The 18,265-nt window shown below is 43.6% G+C and overlaps 1 protein-coding gene across 2 annotated transcripts; it reads left to right on the top strand.

Annotated features, from left to right (window-relative positions):
- The first annotated feature begins 1,345 nt into the window (after positions 1–1,345).
- LOC127309005 (uncharacterized) lies at positions 1,346–8,997 on the top strand. Of its 2 annotated transcripts, XM_051339975.2 has the most exons (18): positions 1,346–1,537; positions 1,808–1,916; positions 2,114–2,231; positions 2,687–2,782; positions 3,316–3,362; positions 3,492–3,542; positions 3,644–3,712; positions 3,791–3,934; positions 4,015–4,084; positions 4,177–4,325; positions 4,989–5,153; positions 5,241–5,312; positions 5,391–5,493; positions 6,089–6,676; positions 6,766–7,058; positions 7,221–7,826; positions 8,068–8,223; positions 8,598–8,997. In XM_051339975.2, exons 2-18 carry the CDS (start codon positions 1,809–1,811, stop codon positions 8,670–8,672), a joined length of 2,910 nt encoding a protein of 969 aa, XP_051195935.1. In that variant the 5' UTR covers positions 1,346–1,537; position 1,808; the 3' UTR covers positions 8,673–8,997. The 2 variants fall into 2 exon arrangements, with proteins under 2 accessions (XP_051195935.1, XP_051195936.1); XM_051339976.2 differs by lacking the exon at positions 3,492–3,542.
- Positions 8,998–18,265: the final 9,268 nt, after the last annotated feature.

Here is an 18,265-nt window from a genome sequence, read left to right on the forward strand (position 1 = left end):
TGAAGAATTAATTACACCCATCATACTATAAAATATAGAAGGTAAATCATACATAATTGTCCTACTTGTTTTATACTTTAAAGGAGGATCTAGCCTTGTTATATATTTTGTGATAAAAAAGTAACAACGAGAGTGAGCAAAATGTGGTTAGAAATGGTAATCCACACCGATACCAAACATAACCTTGACCATCGAATGAAAATAATAAAAGTTACATATCAACCATTGGTAGCGCAAGTTACCATAACTATTTTTTAAATTGATTCTATAATACATAATGATTTGGAGTAAATTTTGAAAATAAATATTGGAGGACGACGTTTATTTTAATCATTGATGAAAATGTGCAAAGAGGCATCCAAACTGTACATAATTAACTTATTTTGCAAGGGAGGCATGTTTCTTGATCCCACCGTGTCATCTCCATGAGCATCACTAATTTTTTTCGAACCATCGCCCGCTTTTTCATTGATTGTACAACGGAAACACCACATTGTTACAAGACATCAAACGAGTTGGATAAGGAAGAAGCGAGTTCGAGCGTCGCTAAGAAACCCGTTTGCATGTCCCGAGCATCATGTGTCCCCACCTTAGCCTCATGTCACGTGAACCCTTCACCCATTTTCGCGCGTTCCTCCTCCTATTGCATTAATATATTTCCACCTTTGCTTGAGCCACAATACTTGTATTCCTTCATGGTCCCATCCCCCGAGACTACACCCGTGGGAACCGCCACCTCCATCACCCGCCCCATAACAACCACATCGACGCCAGGCCTTCTTTGAAGTTAAGGTATTAGATGACTCAGTCCAAGATGTTCCCTCTACTAACGACAAATGGCGCAACTTCATCGCTCTACCATACTCGAGCCACCTCCACTTTCGGATTTTCATCTACCCAAATGCGCAGGTGAATGTTGCATAGATGGGAGATGGAAGCGGTTAACACTAGGCCAACCATAGACCGAGTTTTCTAAGATATAAGCACACTACTAGACAAAACCACATCGGAAGAGGAAGAGTACTTGACTCAAGAGTCGAAGTAAAAGTAGCCATGCTCAAAAGATAATCCCGAGCTGTATCCACCTGTGCTTACTTGAGTTTCCATAAACCTAATAGGTTCCAAAAGAATACATAACCCTAATTTCCAGACTACAGAAAGTATATTGTGTCTACTCACCCAAAAGAAAATGCCACGTACTCCAGAGAAGAAGTGCCTGGACTGTTCTAGAACAACCGCTACAGCCTACACCCAACCCAACTCCCAAGACAAGAGAAGACCACAGGCGAGAAGAGAAAGATCGAGTCTTTGTCCCTGCTCCACCAGAGTCAAAATCCCATCAGCTCTACGGTTTCTCTTCCGTTCCTCCGACCGCCGTGCCCTAGAGCTGCTGCCGCGCCGCCGCCGCCGCCTCCTCGGACTCCCGCCCGCAACCCCTCCGTCCCCCGCCCGCGTGGAAGCCACCGCCGCCGCCCCTCCTGCCCGCCGTGCTGCAGCCGACGCCGTCCGTCCGCGACCCCGGGCGCCGGTCTCCGAGGTACGACCGCCCCTTCATCCCCTGATAGCACTCGAATCCCACGAATTCGAGGGCACGCCGTCTGGATCCGCCGCCTGAAATGTTGGGCCGTTCCGATTATTCCAGAAAAAAAAGGTGTGATTTTTCCATGGTGGCCGCGCGTGCTCAACGCCAACTTCAGGAGGAGATCTTGCGCTAGGAGCGGAAACCCTAGCGTTCGTTCTACGCGGTCTGCTTCTTTTTTTGTATGCCAGCACAGCTGAACGATCCATCCGTTTCCTGTGTGTGTAGGATGGCTGATGATGGTGCTAGCGGTGCCGGTGGCTCGGAGTCTGCCACCATCGAGATCAATATCAAGACCCTCGAGTCGCAAGTGCACAAGCTCCGCGTCCAGAAGAGTGTATGCCTTTTAGTTTGGTTTCGCCCTGTCCGCCTGTCTGTTAGCTGCTGGACTAGTTTAAAGTGCTAGCAATGCTATGATTTTGTTTTTGCTCACCTCCCTGTTGATTCTCAACTCCTGTATATAGAATCGGAGGAGTGGATATTACTACGTCCGGTGTTTTTGGATGAACTGATTGCCACGTTTTTTTTTATCAGGAGACTGTTTTGAACCTAAAAGAGAAGATAGTTGATGTGGCTGGTGTTCCTGTGGACCAGCAGCGGTTGATCTTCAGAGGAAGAGTCTTGAAGGATGATCACCTCTTGTCGGAGTACCGTATCCTTTTGTTCGTACATTTTCAGCCGAGGCTGGAAAGTTCATTCTTGAACCATCTCCACCTCTGTTATTTCCTTGATGAGTCGTATTGAAGTTTTTTCCTGTGACTAATGCCATGCCGAAGTTGCTAAGCTTTTCTGGTCAATAGAAATATGGGCGAGAACCTCAAATCGGTTTAGGCATTGTGTATGCATTTGTTATTGGGCTGTTCACCATTATAGATTTTATAGTAGATTGCATGCGATGATAGAATGTTGTCATTGATTACTGGTTTTCATCATTGCACAGCGTGGTTTGTCATTCTAATACTTTGTTTTTGTCGTGACCTGTCATTCGTGTACATGTTTATCCGAATACCTTAATGGATGCTTTTAAGTTCCTGCTAGATTAATCTGCGGATTGTATCGATTGCTCATGGTCACAATTTTGTTACCTGTATCCTTGACAATCTAAAGACTTGGAAGATGGATATACATTGCATTTGGTTGCTCGACGTGCAGCTGAAGGCCAACCTTCTTCTGGAACTTCTGAAGAAAATCCCCAGGATAATGGTAAGTCAGATATATCGTTGCTTTGGATACACTTTCATGATTTATTATACATACTTGGTGTTCTCCATGATGTCGTGTCTAACCTGCCTTGCGTAGGTGTCATAGGAGCTAAAATAAAGTTTGCACCGACACTCTCAAATGCCATGCTTTCCAATTGTTCTTCTTGCTAGTTGTGGACAGAAATAGCCAGTGGAGTTTATCAGGCTATATAAAAAGAGAAAGGGCTTGATTAATTATCTGGTTTATGTGTTTCTTTAGTAGAGCATGTGAGCTGTAAACATCATTGTTTACCATTTTTGCGTCAAAAAGCTCTTTATGCAGAGGCACTGAAGCACCGTTGAACAATCTGGATAATATACTTTTGCAGATCGTTTCTGCTACAGTTTTTTTTTTTTTCTGTATCTTCAATCATTGTAGATGTTGTTTGCACAGAATTCAATCCATTTCTCATGATCTTTAGTTTATTATGGTTCATTATCAGTATGCTGGGACTGGGCCTGATGAACCTTTTTACATTTTTGTTGTTGGTGCAGTTAATGTTGTTGAAAATGGAGCAATGCTAGGGGATTATATGTCCAGGGTATGCTTCTATTACTATTGTAATGGTGAACATGGATTATAACTTCTTATTTGAAAATATATGCCATTCTGCCTAGATTGAACATTGATTACAATTTTTTATTTGAATTATTTATTTATTTTCTTCTAGGAAATTGTACATGATATGCTTTCTGAGGACACGATAGATGACATTAATAGGGTATATGCTTTGTTCTAGAGTCCTGTATTATTTTTCTATCTGATCAATAATAACATACCCATGCCCCCTTTGGTATAATTCCTCCCTTTTGTAATGTTCAGACTGTTCGGGATATTCTTGGTTCCTTGGGTCTTGGGATGCCTGGTGGTGTGGCAAATGCTACATTCTCGGTAATGAGGTTTCGTCAATAGGCATATCTAGGGTTGCCGAGGTGCATCAATTTAAGTTTTCTGTTATTGCTTAATTAGGTGCCATTAAACACTGCGCCAAATGGGGCCACTACTAATGGAAGAACTCAGCCTGCGAACCCGCCACCACCTGGGTTCTCAATTCTCAACCATCAAATCCATGTGTCACAACTTCAGCCAGGAGGCGCTATTCCTCGCAACATGGTTAATATACTGTTCTTTTGCTTTCTTTCATCTGATCTGCCATCTGTATTTCATTCTTCTAATGTTAGCAATGATGACAGGTCATTCCCGATTCCATGATGACTCTTTTGGAATATATCAATCGCATGGACCAAGTATTGCAGAACAATGGTATGGTACTTTTTACCGCAGCTGGTTAATTCGTTGCTTGCCAATTATTCCATTATCCATGATGCTTTTTTGATATATCTTATAATTATAAGGTGTTCCATCCGCGGACTCAAACGCTCAGCAACCACCAAGATCGGATGATGCTTATTTAAACCAAAGATTTCCAAGTCCTGAGGTGCTAGTTTCAGTTCTTGAAAGAGCCCAACAAGTTCTTGGAGGCAGTGCTTCTTCCGCTCTTTCTGTATGTTATTTCTCTCTCCTGTAGTTCTGTATTCTGCGCTTCTTACTTTTGCAATGTTTTACCTTTGGTAGACACAGTAAATTTCCTACTCCCTCCGATCCAAATTACCTGTTGCAGATTTAGACAAGATGTTGCCAAAAATCTGTCTAGGTTCATTGAATCTGCGACAAGTAATTTGGGTTTGAGGGAGTAATGATTTTCCTCCTATTGTAGTCTCCGAGTCAATGCTCTCTAAACAAGAATGTGCTACCATTTGATTACTTTCTTTCTTTGTCTGTCTTAATTTGTAGATAAGTACTAAACACATGTCGACTAAACATTTAAGTTTTTTCCTAAAATACTCTCCAAACAACAAGGATCTGTTACCATTTGAATACTTTATATGGTTGCCTTCTTTATTTCTGGATATAAAAACTAAATTTATGTCAACTGAACATCTAATTTTTTTTTTCCTTCTGTACTCTCCCCAAACACAACTGCCCTATGCTTTTCTGTTGTTCGGATTTCATGGTTTGTTTTTTGGCAACTGATTATGCAGTGACAGGATGCTGTTTTGTCTAATATTTACTCTCAAATAATTTATCTGACAATAAAAGTGATTGCAAAGTTTTCTGTGGACTTGTTTGTGAGTTGTGACCTCTATTAGCCTGGTTTTTGTTTCAGCATCTTGCACAACGTATTCAGAGAGATGCTGCCACTGCTGATACATCTATACGAAGCCAGATCCAGAATGAATCGGCTCAGTTGGGAGTTGCTATGCAGCATTTGGGGGCTATGCTTTTGGAGCTTGGACGGACAATGATGATGCTTAGAATGGGGGCATCTTCTGTATGCATTTTTCTACGACGTCACCATCCCATAACTGATTACACACATTTTAATTTTAATTATTCTAAAAGCTTGTTAATTTTGCAGGCTAATGCTTTTGTAAATGCTGGATCCGCTGTCTATATAAACCCCACAGGACCAAATCCAATCATGGTTCAGGTGACCTACTGAGATACTTGTGTTTGTTTTTATGTGCTCTGCACTCCAATAGCAATAACACTTCGTTTGATTGTGCAGCCGTCTTACCAGAGTGCTCCTCATTTTGGAGTTTCCAGCATGCCAGTTCTGAGTGGAGTTTCTGGCCCATTCGGTATCGTTGATCCTTCTCGAACATCTGGTGGTGAGGTCTCATCTCAAGCATTTCTTTTTACGTTCTTTCTCGAGGAGGAAAATGATATATAAGGGGATTGTTGGATAATTAAGTGACCTCCTTGTGGTGTATTACCAATTTGTATCCCTCCCGGTCAGCATCGAAACGTCAAAACAGCCTTTAAAATTTATCTTGATCATCTTAACATCATCGTTATTCGTTTGTCTGGAGGTTATAGGGGTGATTAGTTAGTTTCCTAATATAAGGAAGTAGATATGTTTTAAACATTGTGGTTGAATAAGCAAACAACAATTACTGTTCTGAGCTGTGTCTCTTGGATAAATATTCAATATAAGAAGATTAATAGGCCCAGTTGTTAGTTTAGATTGACTGTACCTGTCCCCTGGATGAATATTAGATATAAGAAGATTCATCTCTTTGGGCATATCCCCTGTACCTGTCATCTGGAACCGAGTTATATCAGTTCTGAACATTTTTATGTTCTGCCACAGGTTTATTCACATCGGAAACTTGTGTCTTAGTGACCTTTAATTTTGAAGCGTGCTTGTTACATTTTTATCTCTCCAAAGCTTCCTCTGACTCTCGCTTTATCCTGTATACAAAGGCGCTTCTGCAACAAGTGCTCCATCTGTTGGTTCAACCACTGCTTCTACTACCACCACCGGTGGGGAACACCAAAATGTAGAAAGAACTCAAGGAGGCAACCTGCCAGCTAACTCAACACATGGATTGCCACCAAGAACAGCTGTCGCAGCTATTCCAAGCCTTCTGGCAAGATCCTCAGGTCCAAACAACGTCCTTGGTGTTATCCTTCCTGTTCAAATGAGAGGCCAAGTAGCAGTGCCTAATCAGCCAACAGTTTCTCAAGGTTCTCAGACCACAGTGGGCATTGGATCTCAACCAAATTCGACATATGTTGTTCCACAAGCTTCTTCAGGTGGTGCTGCTAACATTTCTTCTATAGTAGCACAGATAACCGCACAGGTAGCCAATGCATTAGCTGCGAACCCACCAGGCATGGTTTCATCATCTGTGCCAAACACAGCAGGCCAGGGGCCTCACCCAACCACACACAATGGAGCTGGTACCGTGAGCCCTGCAACATCAGGAAATGCCCAACTACAAAGTGAACTTCCGGCTTCTCATCATGGGCAAACATTACCGAGCGTGCAATCTCATGTAACTGGTGCAGGTATTTTTCTTGAAGTGATCTGAGTTCTCCTCTCTGTAGGGAAAATCGTACTGAATCCTCACCGTGCCTGTTTCTGTTGTTGCTCTTAGGTACTTCGCATTCAAATACGTCTGATCCCAGTTTGACACTACAAGATAGGAGTACTGTGAATGTTTCCACTGGCGATGTGGATAACATTAGGACACAGTCTCGGCAACTGGCAGCAGCTAGCTTAGCAGGACAGCTGACGGACACATATACTGGTGATGTTCCTTTAAGCACATCCGCAGGAAGCTCTGAATTGAATAACAAGCCCTCAGATGGAGTAACTGGAGAGTCTACTAAACCTAGTGCTAGTGGCAGTTCTGGACCACTTGGTCTTGGTGGTGGTCTGCAGCCTAAGGTATTAAATAACGACTCTCTAGTATTCAGTCATACAGTCTCACAAACTATATTGTCCAGTTCGCGTTTTTTAGCTTCCATTGATTTGATTTCTGCAAGTTGTGGGTTTGTAATGTTTTGTGGTCAGCTGCAACGTCATTGATTATTTAAACCCCACTTGCAGAGACGTACCAGAGTAGCAAAGCCATCTGGGACTAGCGGCGATTCTGGCGAAGCCCCTGATACCTCTTCTGTTACTAGAAGCCAAGAAGCTGTTTTGATGGGGCAGCAGGCTCTGCAGGCCCTAGTTTCAAGAAGTGCCAATGCAAGCAGCGGCAGTGCTATGAATTCCCAGTCTGCATCTTCGACGCCTCAGGTTGCTGCTGGAATGCCTCCGAGAAGAGCAGGTGGTGAAGGGCAAGTCGATATCGGCAGCATGTTATCTAGTGTTCTCAACAGCCCAGTCTTTGGCAACCTGATGTCAAATGTAGCAGCTCAAACAGGACTAGAATCACCATCTGATGTGAGGAACATAATGGAAGACTTAACACAGAACTCTGCAGTGATGGACACCTTGAGTAGTATGGTCCAAAGTGTGGATGGTCCACGAAGGGGCCAAGGAGGTGGCTTTGACTTGTCTAGAATGATGCAGCAAATGATGCCAGTTGTAAATCAAGTTCTTGGTGGAGTCGCAGCTCATCCTGCTGGGACAGAGACTGGGAATTCTAGATTGCAACCTCGGCAAAATGACAGGGAAGTTAGTGATGCTGTAGATGGCAGAAGCTCTCAGGTATGCCATCGTATTCTATTTTAATGAAAGAACATTCATTGGGCATGTTCTACTCTCCCTATGGTTAGTATATTTGGGCACCAATCATCAATCTGAGGAGTTGAAAAACATTAATGTTAGAGAATAAGAATTACTATTTATGGTCTATTAATAAATTTTGCTATTGCTAGCCAGTTTCGTTTTTATGTAATCTTGATCCTTGTCTATTCGGCATTGCTCAAGCTTTGTATTTGATGGACAGATTGATCTCCACGAAGCATGTGAGCGCATTGAGCAATGTGATCCCCCTGAGGATATCCTTGGTGCTGTCCTTGAGACTGCTGCTCAGGCTTATGGTGAAGACGAGAGCATTCAATTTATGCTTGAAGAACTTGCTAGTGATCCGGAGCTTGCTGATGTATGCTTCCTTCAACCCTTGCTTTCTAAAATAAGCTCTATTCTGGGTACTCCCTCCGTCCCTAAAAAGGCCGCTCAACTTTGTCTAGATATGTATGTATATAGACATATCTTAGTTATAGATACATCCGTATCTAGAAAAGTTGAGCAGCTTTTTTTTTTTTGGAATGGAGGGAGTATAACTTATTGTTTAGTTGATCCTGTAGAATTAAATTGCTGGTGAATGGTATACACTACGAGATTATACTATACCTGTAGAGTATAGTCAATTTGGTTTGTTTTGTGTTTGGTATATGGGTAGTGCATGGTTGTTATACTATAGTAGGAAAAACTGCAGATGTCGACCCTAACCTGCCTCTGCAATATTGTTGTCAGGACTACTTGAAACTTCTGCTAGAACAAGTCGGCGAGAGAGTGGAGTCCAATTCCGACAACAAGAAGCAGTCCTGAAGCATGACTTGGGAGGTGATTGAAGAAGGGGGTGATACAACACATGCGATTTGTTGGCAAATTACAATGTGCTGAAAACCATGCCCGCGGTTCCATCTGCTTACTGCACAGTGACTCTTGCACATTGAGAACCTTGCCAGCCATCGATGGCTTGGCCGTGATCGATGATGACTCGTGACTGTCTTGTGGATGTAATTTTCTGAATGTTGTTACCAAATTTTGCTAGTGGCACATGCATGCACATAGCTAGCTAGCTGGAGAAACGGATAACACCAATGCTACCATTGCAGATATGTGTTTATTGAATCTGGAGTTGGACATCGTATTTTTATATGTTGTGTTTGCGATCATGACTGCTAGTTCAAGTTCTCTAGTTATCTGCCGATTTTGAGTTCTTGGATAGGGTTTCTTGTTTCGTGCATGCGCCTTGGCCATCCTTTGAAGGAAAGGAGATGCCCAGGCTTGAGAATGAGGCGATTTTGAAGGTAAGCTTCTTCTAAAGGTTGAGGTCACTTCTGAATGCCCCCAAAGGTCTGCATGTGGTTTGGGGGACAGTTGGATCACTCTTTGGTGCTTCTTGCTTTCCTAATTCACTGTCAAAATCGTTTTGGACAGGGAAGCTAAGCTCGAGCTTGATCCTCTAGTTGCGCTGAGCTTTTGAAGTGTTATCTTTTGTCAAGTTCTAGTCCTGTCTTTGGTATGTAAAATACTACAGTATTGATCTGACGTATGATCTTTTGTCGAGTTCTGGTTCTGTTTTTGCGGGCACTTGTAAACCACATTTCATTTCTCCTGTCAACTCGTGGAAAACAAAGAAGCTTATCCAATATTTTGGGTAACCAGATATTTTGGTAGGGAAAGCTTTGGGCATTTGGCTATAACCAAACCTATCAAAAAATTTACTATGGTTTAGGTGACGTGGAGACGAAGCTCACTGCGGATGGCGGCCAAAAAAGAAGCATAGCACCTTCACTCCGCCGCCGCGGTTGCTCCAAGCCACCCCAGAGGCAGCGCGCGAGGTTGACTCTGTCGACAGGCGCACAGCTCTCGCGTTTGCTTCCGGGTGAGTCGGCCCAGGTAAAGCATCTTGTCCAGATTTCTCCTTTTTCTTATTTAGAAAATTTACAAATTTGAAAACTTCAGGTTTGTTAGCAAAAAAAGTATTAAGATTTAAAAATTCGTCAAAGAAAAGTTGTTCAATTTTTTTTGCTCATAATTTGTTTTTGCTCAAAAACGAAATTTGTTCAAACAAAAAACTTCCACGCATTTTTTTTTGTTCACACGAAAATTTGTTCAGAAAGAGAAAATGTTTAATTTTTTTTAAATATTTTAAAAACCATTCAGAAAAGAAGAAAACAGAAAAGAAAAAGACAGAAAACGAAAAACCGAAAGAAATCGGTCGGAAATCTCCTGAACGAAGAAACATAAAAAACAAAAACCCGCGTGGAAACTTCCAGAATGTTCCCAAAACCGAAATAAACCAACCCATCCGGGGGCTAATGGATCAGAGCATCTCCAACATGCGCTCTATCCAAAAAAGTGACTGGTTTAGCGCGTGGGCGCAAAATGATGCTCGGCGGTGTAAAATACAGCTTGGGGCAAAAGCGCTATGTCATGCATTATATCAACCGCGTCGGAAAGAGCGCGCTGTATAAGTCGCGCGCAGAAACAACTACGGATTTTTACAGCTCCAAAATTTAGAGCTTCTGTTGGAGGTGAATATGCCCTTACGCGCAAAACATGGATGGAGCGCGCTGTAAAGTGATTTTACAGCGCCAAAATTTACAGGTTGGAGATGCTCTCACAGCCCAAATCGTCCCTGGTGGGGCGTATTCCCCAAGTCGCTACAGTATCTTGCATATTCCCCAAGTCCCGATGAGTTCCAGTTCAAAAAAAAAAGTCCCGATAGCTCATGACTCTCCTACCTAACAAGCCGTATGTGCGCCGAGGGCCCTCCTTTGACCCTCCTAAGAGCATGTCTAGTAGAACCCTTAAAACTATAAAAGTTTTCTAGGATTTACAGGCTGAGATTTGCATGTTTTGGACACATTTACAGGTTGAAAAATAGGGGCAAAGAATAGAACCCCTAAACCCATAAAAAACGGTTATTTCCCTCCCGCCCGAAATGCAGTTTAGAGGGTCAACCCCTCTCCAACCCGTTTTTTTACAGGCCAAGAATAGATTCAGTTCGGACCTGGAAATTTTCTGATTTTACAGTTTTAGGGGCTCTAGTCTTTGCGATTTTTAAATCAAAAGCGTAAAAAAGCGGTTATTTTTACAGATTTAGGGGTTTAGGGCTCTACTAGACATGCTCTAAGAGCATGTCTAGTAGAGCCCCTAAACCCCTAAATCTGTAAAATAACCGCTTTTTACGCTTTTGACGAAAAATCGCAAAGGCTAGAGTCCCTAAAACTGTAAAATCAGAAAAAATTCCAGGTCCGACCTGGGAATCTATTCTTGGCCTCGTACAAAACCGGGTTGAGAGGGGTTGACCCTCTAAACCGCATTTCCATTTCGTTTCGGCGGGAGGGAAATTTCCCAATCCCACCCACCGCCGCCGCCGCCCGTCGCCCCGCCCCCGCCTCGCGCACCGGCCGCCGCCGCCATGGACGCCTCCCGCCCCGCCCGTGCCGCCCGTGGCCGCGCCGCCGACGGCCCCGCCCGCCGCCCGCCCGCCGCCCGTCGCTCCCGCCCCGCCGCACCGGCCGCCCACCCGCACGTCGCCGCCGTGGTCGCTGCGACCCACGTCGGCGTGAAGCGGCGGCGTGCGGGCATCACCTCGTGCCGGCCGTCGCCCCCGCACCGGCCGTCGCTCCCGCCCGCCCCGCCCGCACCGGCCGCACCACCCGCACCTCCCGGCACGGCGAAGGTGCCCTCCGGTGGTCCTCGTGCTGCCAAGGCCAAGGCGGCTTCCTCCCCGGCGCCGAGGAAGGCCGTGGCCAAGAGGAGGGCCCCGGCGAAGCAGCCAGTGGCCGCCGCCGTGCCGCCCGACCCGGCCGCCCCGGAGGTGTTCGACGAAATGGCCACCCCGGCCGCCGCCGTGCCGCCCGCCCCCGCTCCAAGGGCAAAGAATTCCCATTCAAGCATGTTTGGTCAATTCTTCAAACATATGACAAGTGGAAGTTGAGAGATGATGAAACCGCACCGAAGAAGTCCGCAATGCTTGACATGGATGATCCGGATGTTGAGGAGAGGAACTTGAACAAGCCCGAGGGAACCAAGAAGGCCAAGCTTAGGGTGAAGATGGAAGGAGAGGCGGCTAGCCTAAGGGAGAAGATGGATCATATGATGAAGGCAAGAGAGGCTTTGGCAACCAAGGCGTTGGAGACAAAGCTTCTCATCACCGAGCAAAAGAAGGTGGTCAAGCTTGCACACATTGAAGCAAAGCGTGAGGAGGCAGCCCGCAAGGCCGACTTGGAGGAGAGGATGCTCAAGGTGAAAGAAGCAAAGGTATGGAAAGAACTCATGGTGGAAGAGAAGGAGCACATGATGATGTGCAAGAAAGACATGGATGAAGAGCAATTGCAATGGTGGAAGGAGTACAAGGAGGACATCGCCGAGAGGAAGAGGATGTTCCGAGGGTCCTCCTCTACATTTGTAGTTGACACTACCATGAGCGATGGCGGTGTCGACAACTCGCATGATGGTGGGGTTTGATGGTGGTGGAGTGGCCTAGCATATGACACCGACGTGTAATTTTTTGGTGATGGTGCCAATGAGATGGGCAAGATGATGATTATGTGATGTAAAAACTACTAAACCATGCATCCATGATTATTACTTTTGTAGTATGTTTGATGATTCATTGTGTTTTTGTGTCATATTGTGATGAATATGTGACAGGTTTAGAGGTTGGGGTTGAGGCAAAGAATAGAACCCCTAAACCCTCAAACCCCTAAAACGGAATATTCTGTTACACGGGTTGGGTTTAGGGGTTCTATTCTTTGCCCCTGTTTTTCAACCTGTAAATGTGTCCAAAACTTGCAAATCTCGGCCTGTAAATCCTAGAAAACTTTTACAGTTTTAAGGGTTCTACTAGACATGCTCTAAAAACGGGAAATAGGAGCTCCCGGGAGCGTCCCTCCTCTACACCAACCTCATCGGCGTGTACATGTACCTCACACACAGCCACCAGGTGGGCTTGTTGGGCCGTGTCCCATTACCGGGCATGTTTCTTTTTCTTCCTTTTGCTGTTTTTTCTAATATCTAATTTTTTTAGTATTTTAAAAAAACTGTGAGATCACTTTTTTTAAAAATATCCACATTGGAAATTTATAGAAATTCAAAAAATGCTGAGATTTTGATTTTTGTTTTTCGAAATTTGAACAAATTTTAAATTTGAACATTTTTATAATTTTCAAAAAAATATGTCTTCTTTCCAAAATGTTGTCATTTTTAAATTTGACATTTTCTAAATTAAGATTTCCAAATTTGAACTTTTTTTCAAATTTAAACATTTTTTGTATTTTACTATTTTTTGAATCTAAAAATAAAATATATAAAAAGGAAATGTAAAACAGAAAAAATAGAACAGAAAACAGAAAAAAATGGAAAAAGAAACAAAAAACATAAAAGATAGAAGGAAAAAGGAAAAAACCCTAGCTGGGCCATGCCCACACCCTCATGGGATATGTGCGGTGCCCCGTAGTCAACGACCTGATCGGTGTATAGGTTCCGCCGGAGCTTGCTCCTATTTAACGCTTCAAGCGACAATTGGCTAACTTACACTTACCTTACATGCTATTTGGGCTTAGGCCCATTTACTTGTTCGATTGTTTCGCTCACGCTTCAGAATAGGTGTGATTCCTAACTGCTGGAATGTTTATTAATTTGTTCACGAATCAAAAATTGTTCTTGAGAGAGAAAATAAATGTTCGCCAATTCAAAAACTGTTCTCACGTTGGCGAGTTCAAAAAAAGTTCATTAGAGAGGAAAGTTCTCATCCAATTCGAAAATTGATTGGCTGATGAAACATTTTTTGGTCACGAGTTCAAAAAATAATTTCACGCGATTATCAAATAATCTTTGTAAGTTCAAATAATGTTCTTAAGTGAAAAAAAATGTTCATCCAGTTGAAACAGTGGTCGCATGACTGAAAACAATTATTCGCAAGTCCAAAAAATAAGTTCACGTGGTTATTAAAGATGTTAGCAGGTTCAAAAAAATTCACATAGTTCAAAAACATGTTCATGGATTTAAAAATCACTTACCATACATAAACATAATTTTCTTATGATTTATATTAATAAAATAAATAAATAAATAAACTAATAAGAAAAAGGGAAAAACATGCAAAGAAGAAAATAGAAGAAAAAAAAGTAACATGAAATAAAAAAGGAAACAAACAAGAAATAGGAAACAATCATAAAAACCAATGGAGAAAAGCGAGCGGAAAAAACTGAAGGAAAAAAGGTAGAAAAGAAAATAACAAATAAACAAGAAAACCCCTCGGAAGCTTACAATGGGTCCTCCTCGCTGTGAGAAGAACCTACGTGGGCCAGCCCACTTACCGAACCAGCGGTTAGGCGAGGGTGCGCGTCACTGCGATATCCGACGCAACGAACGTCAAATAGGAATCGCCAATAAGATCACGAAATCACAACAAGATCTAGAACAAGATGTTCTTCCAACAATAAGGATCCTCACAAAGAAGATCTAGGGTTTCCAAGTCCACTAAGGATGAGTAGGGGGATCACGAAATTTTCTTGGGTAGATAGGTAGATATAGTTCTCCTCCTTCGATCCCAAAATTCGGGGGGATTTTGTTGGCTAGAGAGGGAGACCCACACAGTTAAAGCTCAAGGTCAATGGAGGAGGGAGAAAATATACGTGTTGCTCAGATCTGAATAGAGGAAGAAGGAAACTTCTCTATTTATAGCTCATACGGGCCATCTAACAGTTGTTGTGCCCGAGGGGGCAGATAATCCATGTTTATTAACCCCGGATTATCCGGCATCCACTTGAACTTGATAAGGGGCGGATGATCCGGCCCGTCGGATATTGGGAACTTCTCGGGTGCGGATGGAAAATACTTCCGGTCCTTATCCCTTGAGTCTGCCATGCTGAACTTTAGCTTCGCGGAGAGGTGATTGACGCACGGTATAGGGGCCGGATGAACATACCACCTGGCCTGAAATATCCGGCCGAACTTCCGGTCAAGACGACGGCAATGTGCAACGCACGGGATCGGGCCGGACGAAAAATCCTCCCGGTCTGAAACTTTCGGCCTTCATAAAACTGATGCGCATCTTCAGTTCCTCTTGATTAAAACGACCTCCTCAACATGATCATTTCCACCAATTGTAAAGACTACAAACCCAGCTCAAAAGAACTAGATGTATGATCAGAATAAACGGTGGGTCATCATCCATAGTGCTAAAAATGATTCCTACACACTTAATCACATATGGTAAAATTCTTATTTAAGTGTTGTGATCAAACACACAAAACCTTAGGGGCAGATCACGCTCTTTCAACAACGAACACTAGCTAATGGCTAACATACTGAGGTGTTACCATGGTGCTTCCTCCGTTCATAAAAGTGTTAATTTTGTCAAAATTTAGATATATCTATATACTAACCAAATTTAGATACATTCAAATTTAAATAAAGCTAAGATATCATTTATGGATGGAACGAGCATCTCCACCAGCGTCCCCCATAGCGAACCCGATAGCGCTTTGGGGTTCGGCGCCGCTTTTGGGTTCACACCGGTGCACCCAATAAAAGCACCGAAAACCCCGTGCCGGCCCCTTCGCAAAGGACGCGAATCGGCTACGCCGGCGCCTCGTGCCACGGCGGATTTCACGCGTGGGATCCGCCTGTTAGCCACATGAACCCAAATACTACAATTTTTTTAGGGTATTCTCCCCCCGCCTGCCGCTCATTTCTCCCGCCCGCTCCATCTTCCGCGCCCATCCAGTTCACGCCGCGATAAACCCTTGCCGCCGCCATGCCGCCGAAGAAGAGAGCTCCGGTGAAGGCAGCGAAGGCGCCGACGAAGCCACACATGATGGCGCTGAAGGAGAATCCGACAAGCATGGCGCAGGAGGCGTGGGATGAGGAGAAACGCCGCTGCACCATCTTGACGGCTGACCCCAGAAGGTGCCGCCTCGCCGCTGAGGCGCACAAAGCCGAGGCCGCGAAAGCGGCGGCCGTGGCCGACGTGTGCCTTAGTTTGGGCGGCGGTCCGTTCGAAGCCAGACTCACCAGGCGCAGCTTGCGTGGCGCGTTCTCGAGGAGCGCCTCACCCTCATCGCCGGGGTATTTCGCGAAGGCACCGTCGCTCTCGCAGATGCGTTGTCCCAGATGGTGGCCGGATGTTGGCCTGAGACTTCATATTCAAAAACCTAAATTCGAATTTCTATCCATGTTTCTGAGTTTTTATTCAAAAAAAAATCATAGGAGCCGCCGGTTTGTGAGACGCCGGTGTGGGCGCCCTTTACCCAAACGGAAGATGGTATTCAGCACCTTTGATAGGACAATGCCGGCGCACCTGCTCGCGCTTATTTAGAAGACGCCGGTGAAGATACTCTTAGTAGTATACTGAAACAATTACACCCTACATCCACGATTGATCAAACTGCCAGTTAGTCAGAGCCACTTTTTTTGTCTGTACTCGCACATGAATGCCTGCGGGCGGCATTTGTTTTACGCATCCGAAACAACTTGCTCTTATTTGTACATTTTTTTTCGAAATGGGAGCTTATAGCCCCAGCCTCTGCCTCTAGAAGATGCACGCAGCCGTTTTATTAAAGCATAGTTTTAAAGTATCAAAGCATCCAGGAAACTGATATTACACCCCGCTCACGGATCAATCAAAGTGGCTGTAAAAATCAGCCACAGAAAGAAAGATGAAACCAAATAAAGTCTAAGTGCCATCTCCAATGCGTCTAGATTGCAACCAGCCACCCTGGCTGAAAATAGCCTGAACGACCGCCATCAAACGATTGCATCCGGTATCCAAAGGTTCCCGCTGCTTCACAAGGAGGAGGTATGACCATAGGTGAATCAACGAAGCCGCTCTGTGAATAACCTGTAAGAAATTTGGATTAGCACACCTATTAAAAACGACCTCATTCCGACAATTCCAAATTGTCCAAACTAAAGCACAAACCCCAATGCGGATTCGTTCCTTTGTTTTTTTATCAATCCCATTTAACCAATTACCAAACAAATTAGTTATGTTCATGGGTGGAGGTATATTAAAAGTAAAATGCACTACTCTCCAAACTAAACGAGAAAAATGGCAAGTAATGAAAAGATGATCTATTGTTTCTCTTTGACCGCAAAAGACACAATCAGTACATCCATTCCATCTTTGTTTTGCCAGGTTATCTTTTGTTAAAATCACCTTGTTGTAAAGGAACCACATAAAGATCCTAATCTTGAGTGGTACCTTTATCTTCCACAAGTATTTTTTCAAGAAAACAGTATGGCCATTCAAATAATCAGCATATAAAGATTTAACTGAGAAAATACCAGTGGTAGAGAGTTTCCATATAAAACTATCTGGTTCATTTGTTAAGTGGACAGCCATCAACCTGCGCACTAAAGAGATCCAAGCATCCCATCTATCTCCAGTTAACATCCTATTAAATCTTATATTTAGTGGTACATTACCAAGGACGTTGGCGACTAAGACATTTTTAGTTGTGGCCGCATTATAGAGAGTAGCATATTGGATGTTAAGGGGCGTGTCACCTAACCAGGTGTCTTTCCAAAATCTGGTTTTCATACCGTCTCCTACAGTAAAAGAACCCCGCTTAAAGAAATCGTCTTTAGCCTTCATAATCCCCTTCCAAAAGGGGGAATCTGTAGGCTTAGACTGAACTTGAGACAAAGATTTGCTCCGAATATATTTGTTTGTCAACAACTCTTACCAAACACCTTCCTCTGTCAGCATTTTAAATAGCCATTTGCTAAGTAAACATCTGTTCTTAATATCCAACACCTCAATGCCAAGACCCCCCTGGTCTTTAGGTCTACAAACAATGTTCCATTTAGTTAATCTATATTTCTTCTTATGGCCATCACTTTGCCAGAAAAATTTAGACCTATAGAAATCATGTCTTTTCCTTACCCCCTTAGGTATTTCAAAGAATGAGAGTAGAAACATTGGTAGACTAGACAAGACCGAGTTTATTAGAACGAGCCTATCCCCATAAGATAGCAGTTTGCCCACCCATGCAGCAAGCTTTCGCTCAAAACGATCTTCTATCGGCTTCCATTCCTTATTTCTAAGTTTCCGAAAGTGAATAGGAATTCCGAGATATTTGAAAGGAAGTGAGCCAATCTCACATCCAAAAATACTCCTATAATCGTCTTCTTCATCTTTGGCCTTGCCAAAACAAAAAAGTTCACTCTTATGAAAGTTTATTTTCAAACCAGATAGTTGCTCAAAAAGAGAAAGAATTAATTTCATGTTTACAGCTTTTGCCAAATCATGCTCCATAAACAAAATGGTATCGTCTGCATACTGTAGAATCGATATACCCCCATCCACCAGGTGAGGAACTAAACTACCAACTTGCCCATCCTCCTTTGCTCTTGCAATAAGGATAGCAAGCATATCTGCGACGACGTTAAAAAGA

This window comes from Lolium perenne, chromosome 6 (genome assembly GCF_019359855.2).
Source record: "Lolium perenne isolate Kyuss_39 chromosome 6, Kyuss_2.0, whole genome shotgun sequence".
Classification (NCBI taxonomy): domain Eukaryota; kingdom Viridiplantae; phylum Streptophyta; class Magnoliopsida; order Poales; family Poaceae; genus Lolium; species Lolium perenne.

Bases quoted from the DNA above. Each gene is read 5' to 3' on its own strand.
- LOC127309005 (XM_051339975.2), top strand. From the start codon at position 1,809: ATGGCTGATGATGGTGCTAGCGGTGCCGGTGGCTCGGAGTCTGCCACC. The intron at 5,154-5,240 runs GTATGCATTTTT...TTAATTTTGCAG, and splicing joins TTAGAATGGGGGCATCTTCT to GCTAATGCTTTTGTAAATGC. The intron at 7,059-7,220 runs GTATTAAATAAC...CCCCACTTGCAG, and splicing joins GTGGTGGTCTGCAGCCTAAG to AGACGTACCAGAGTAGCAAA.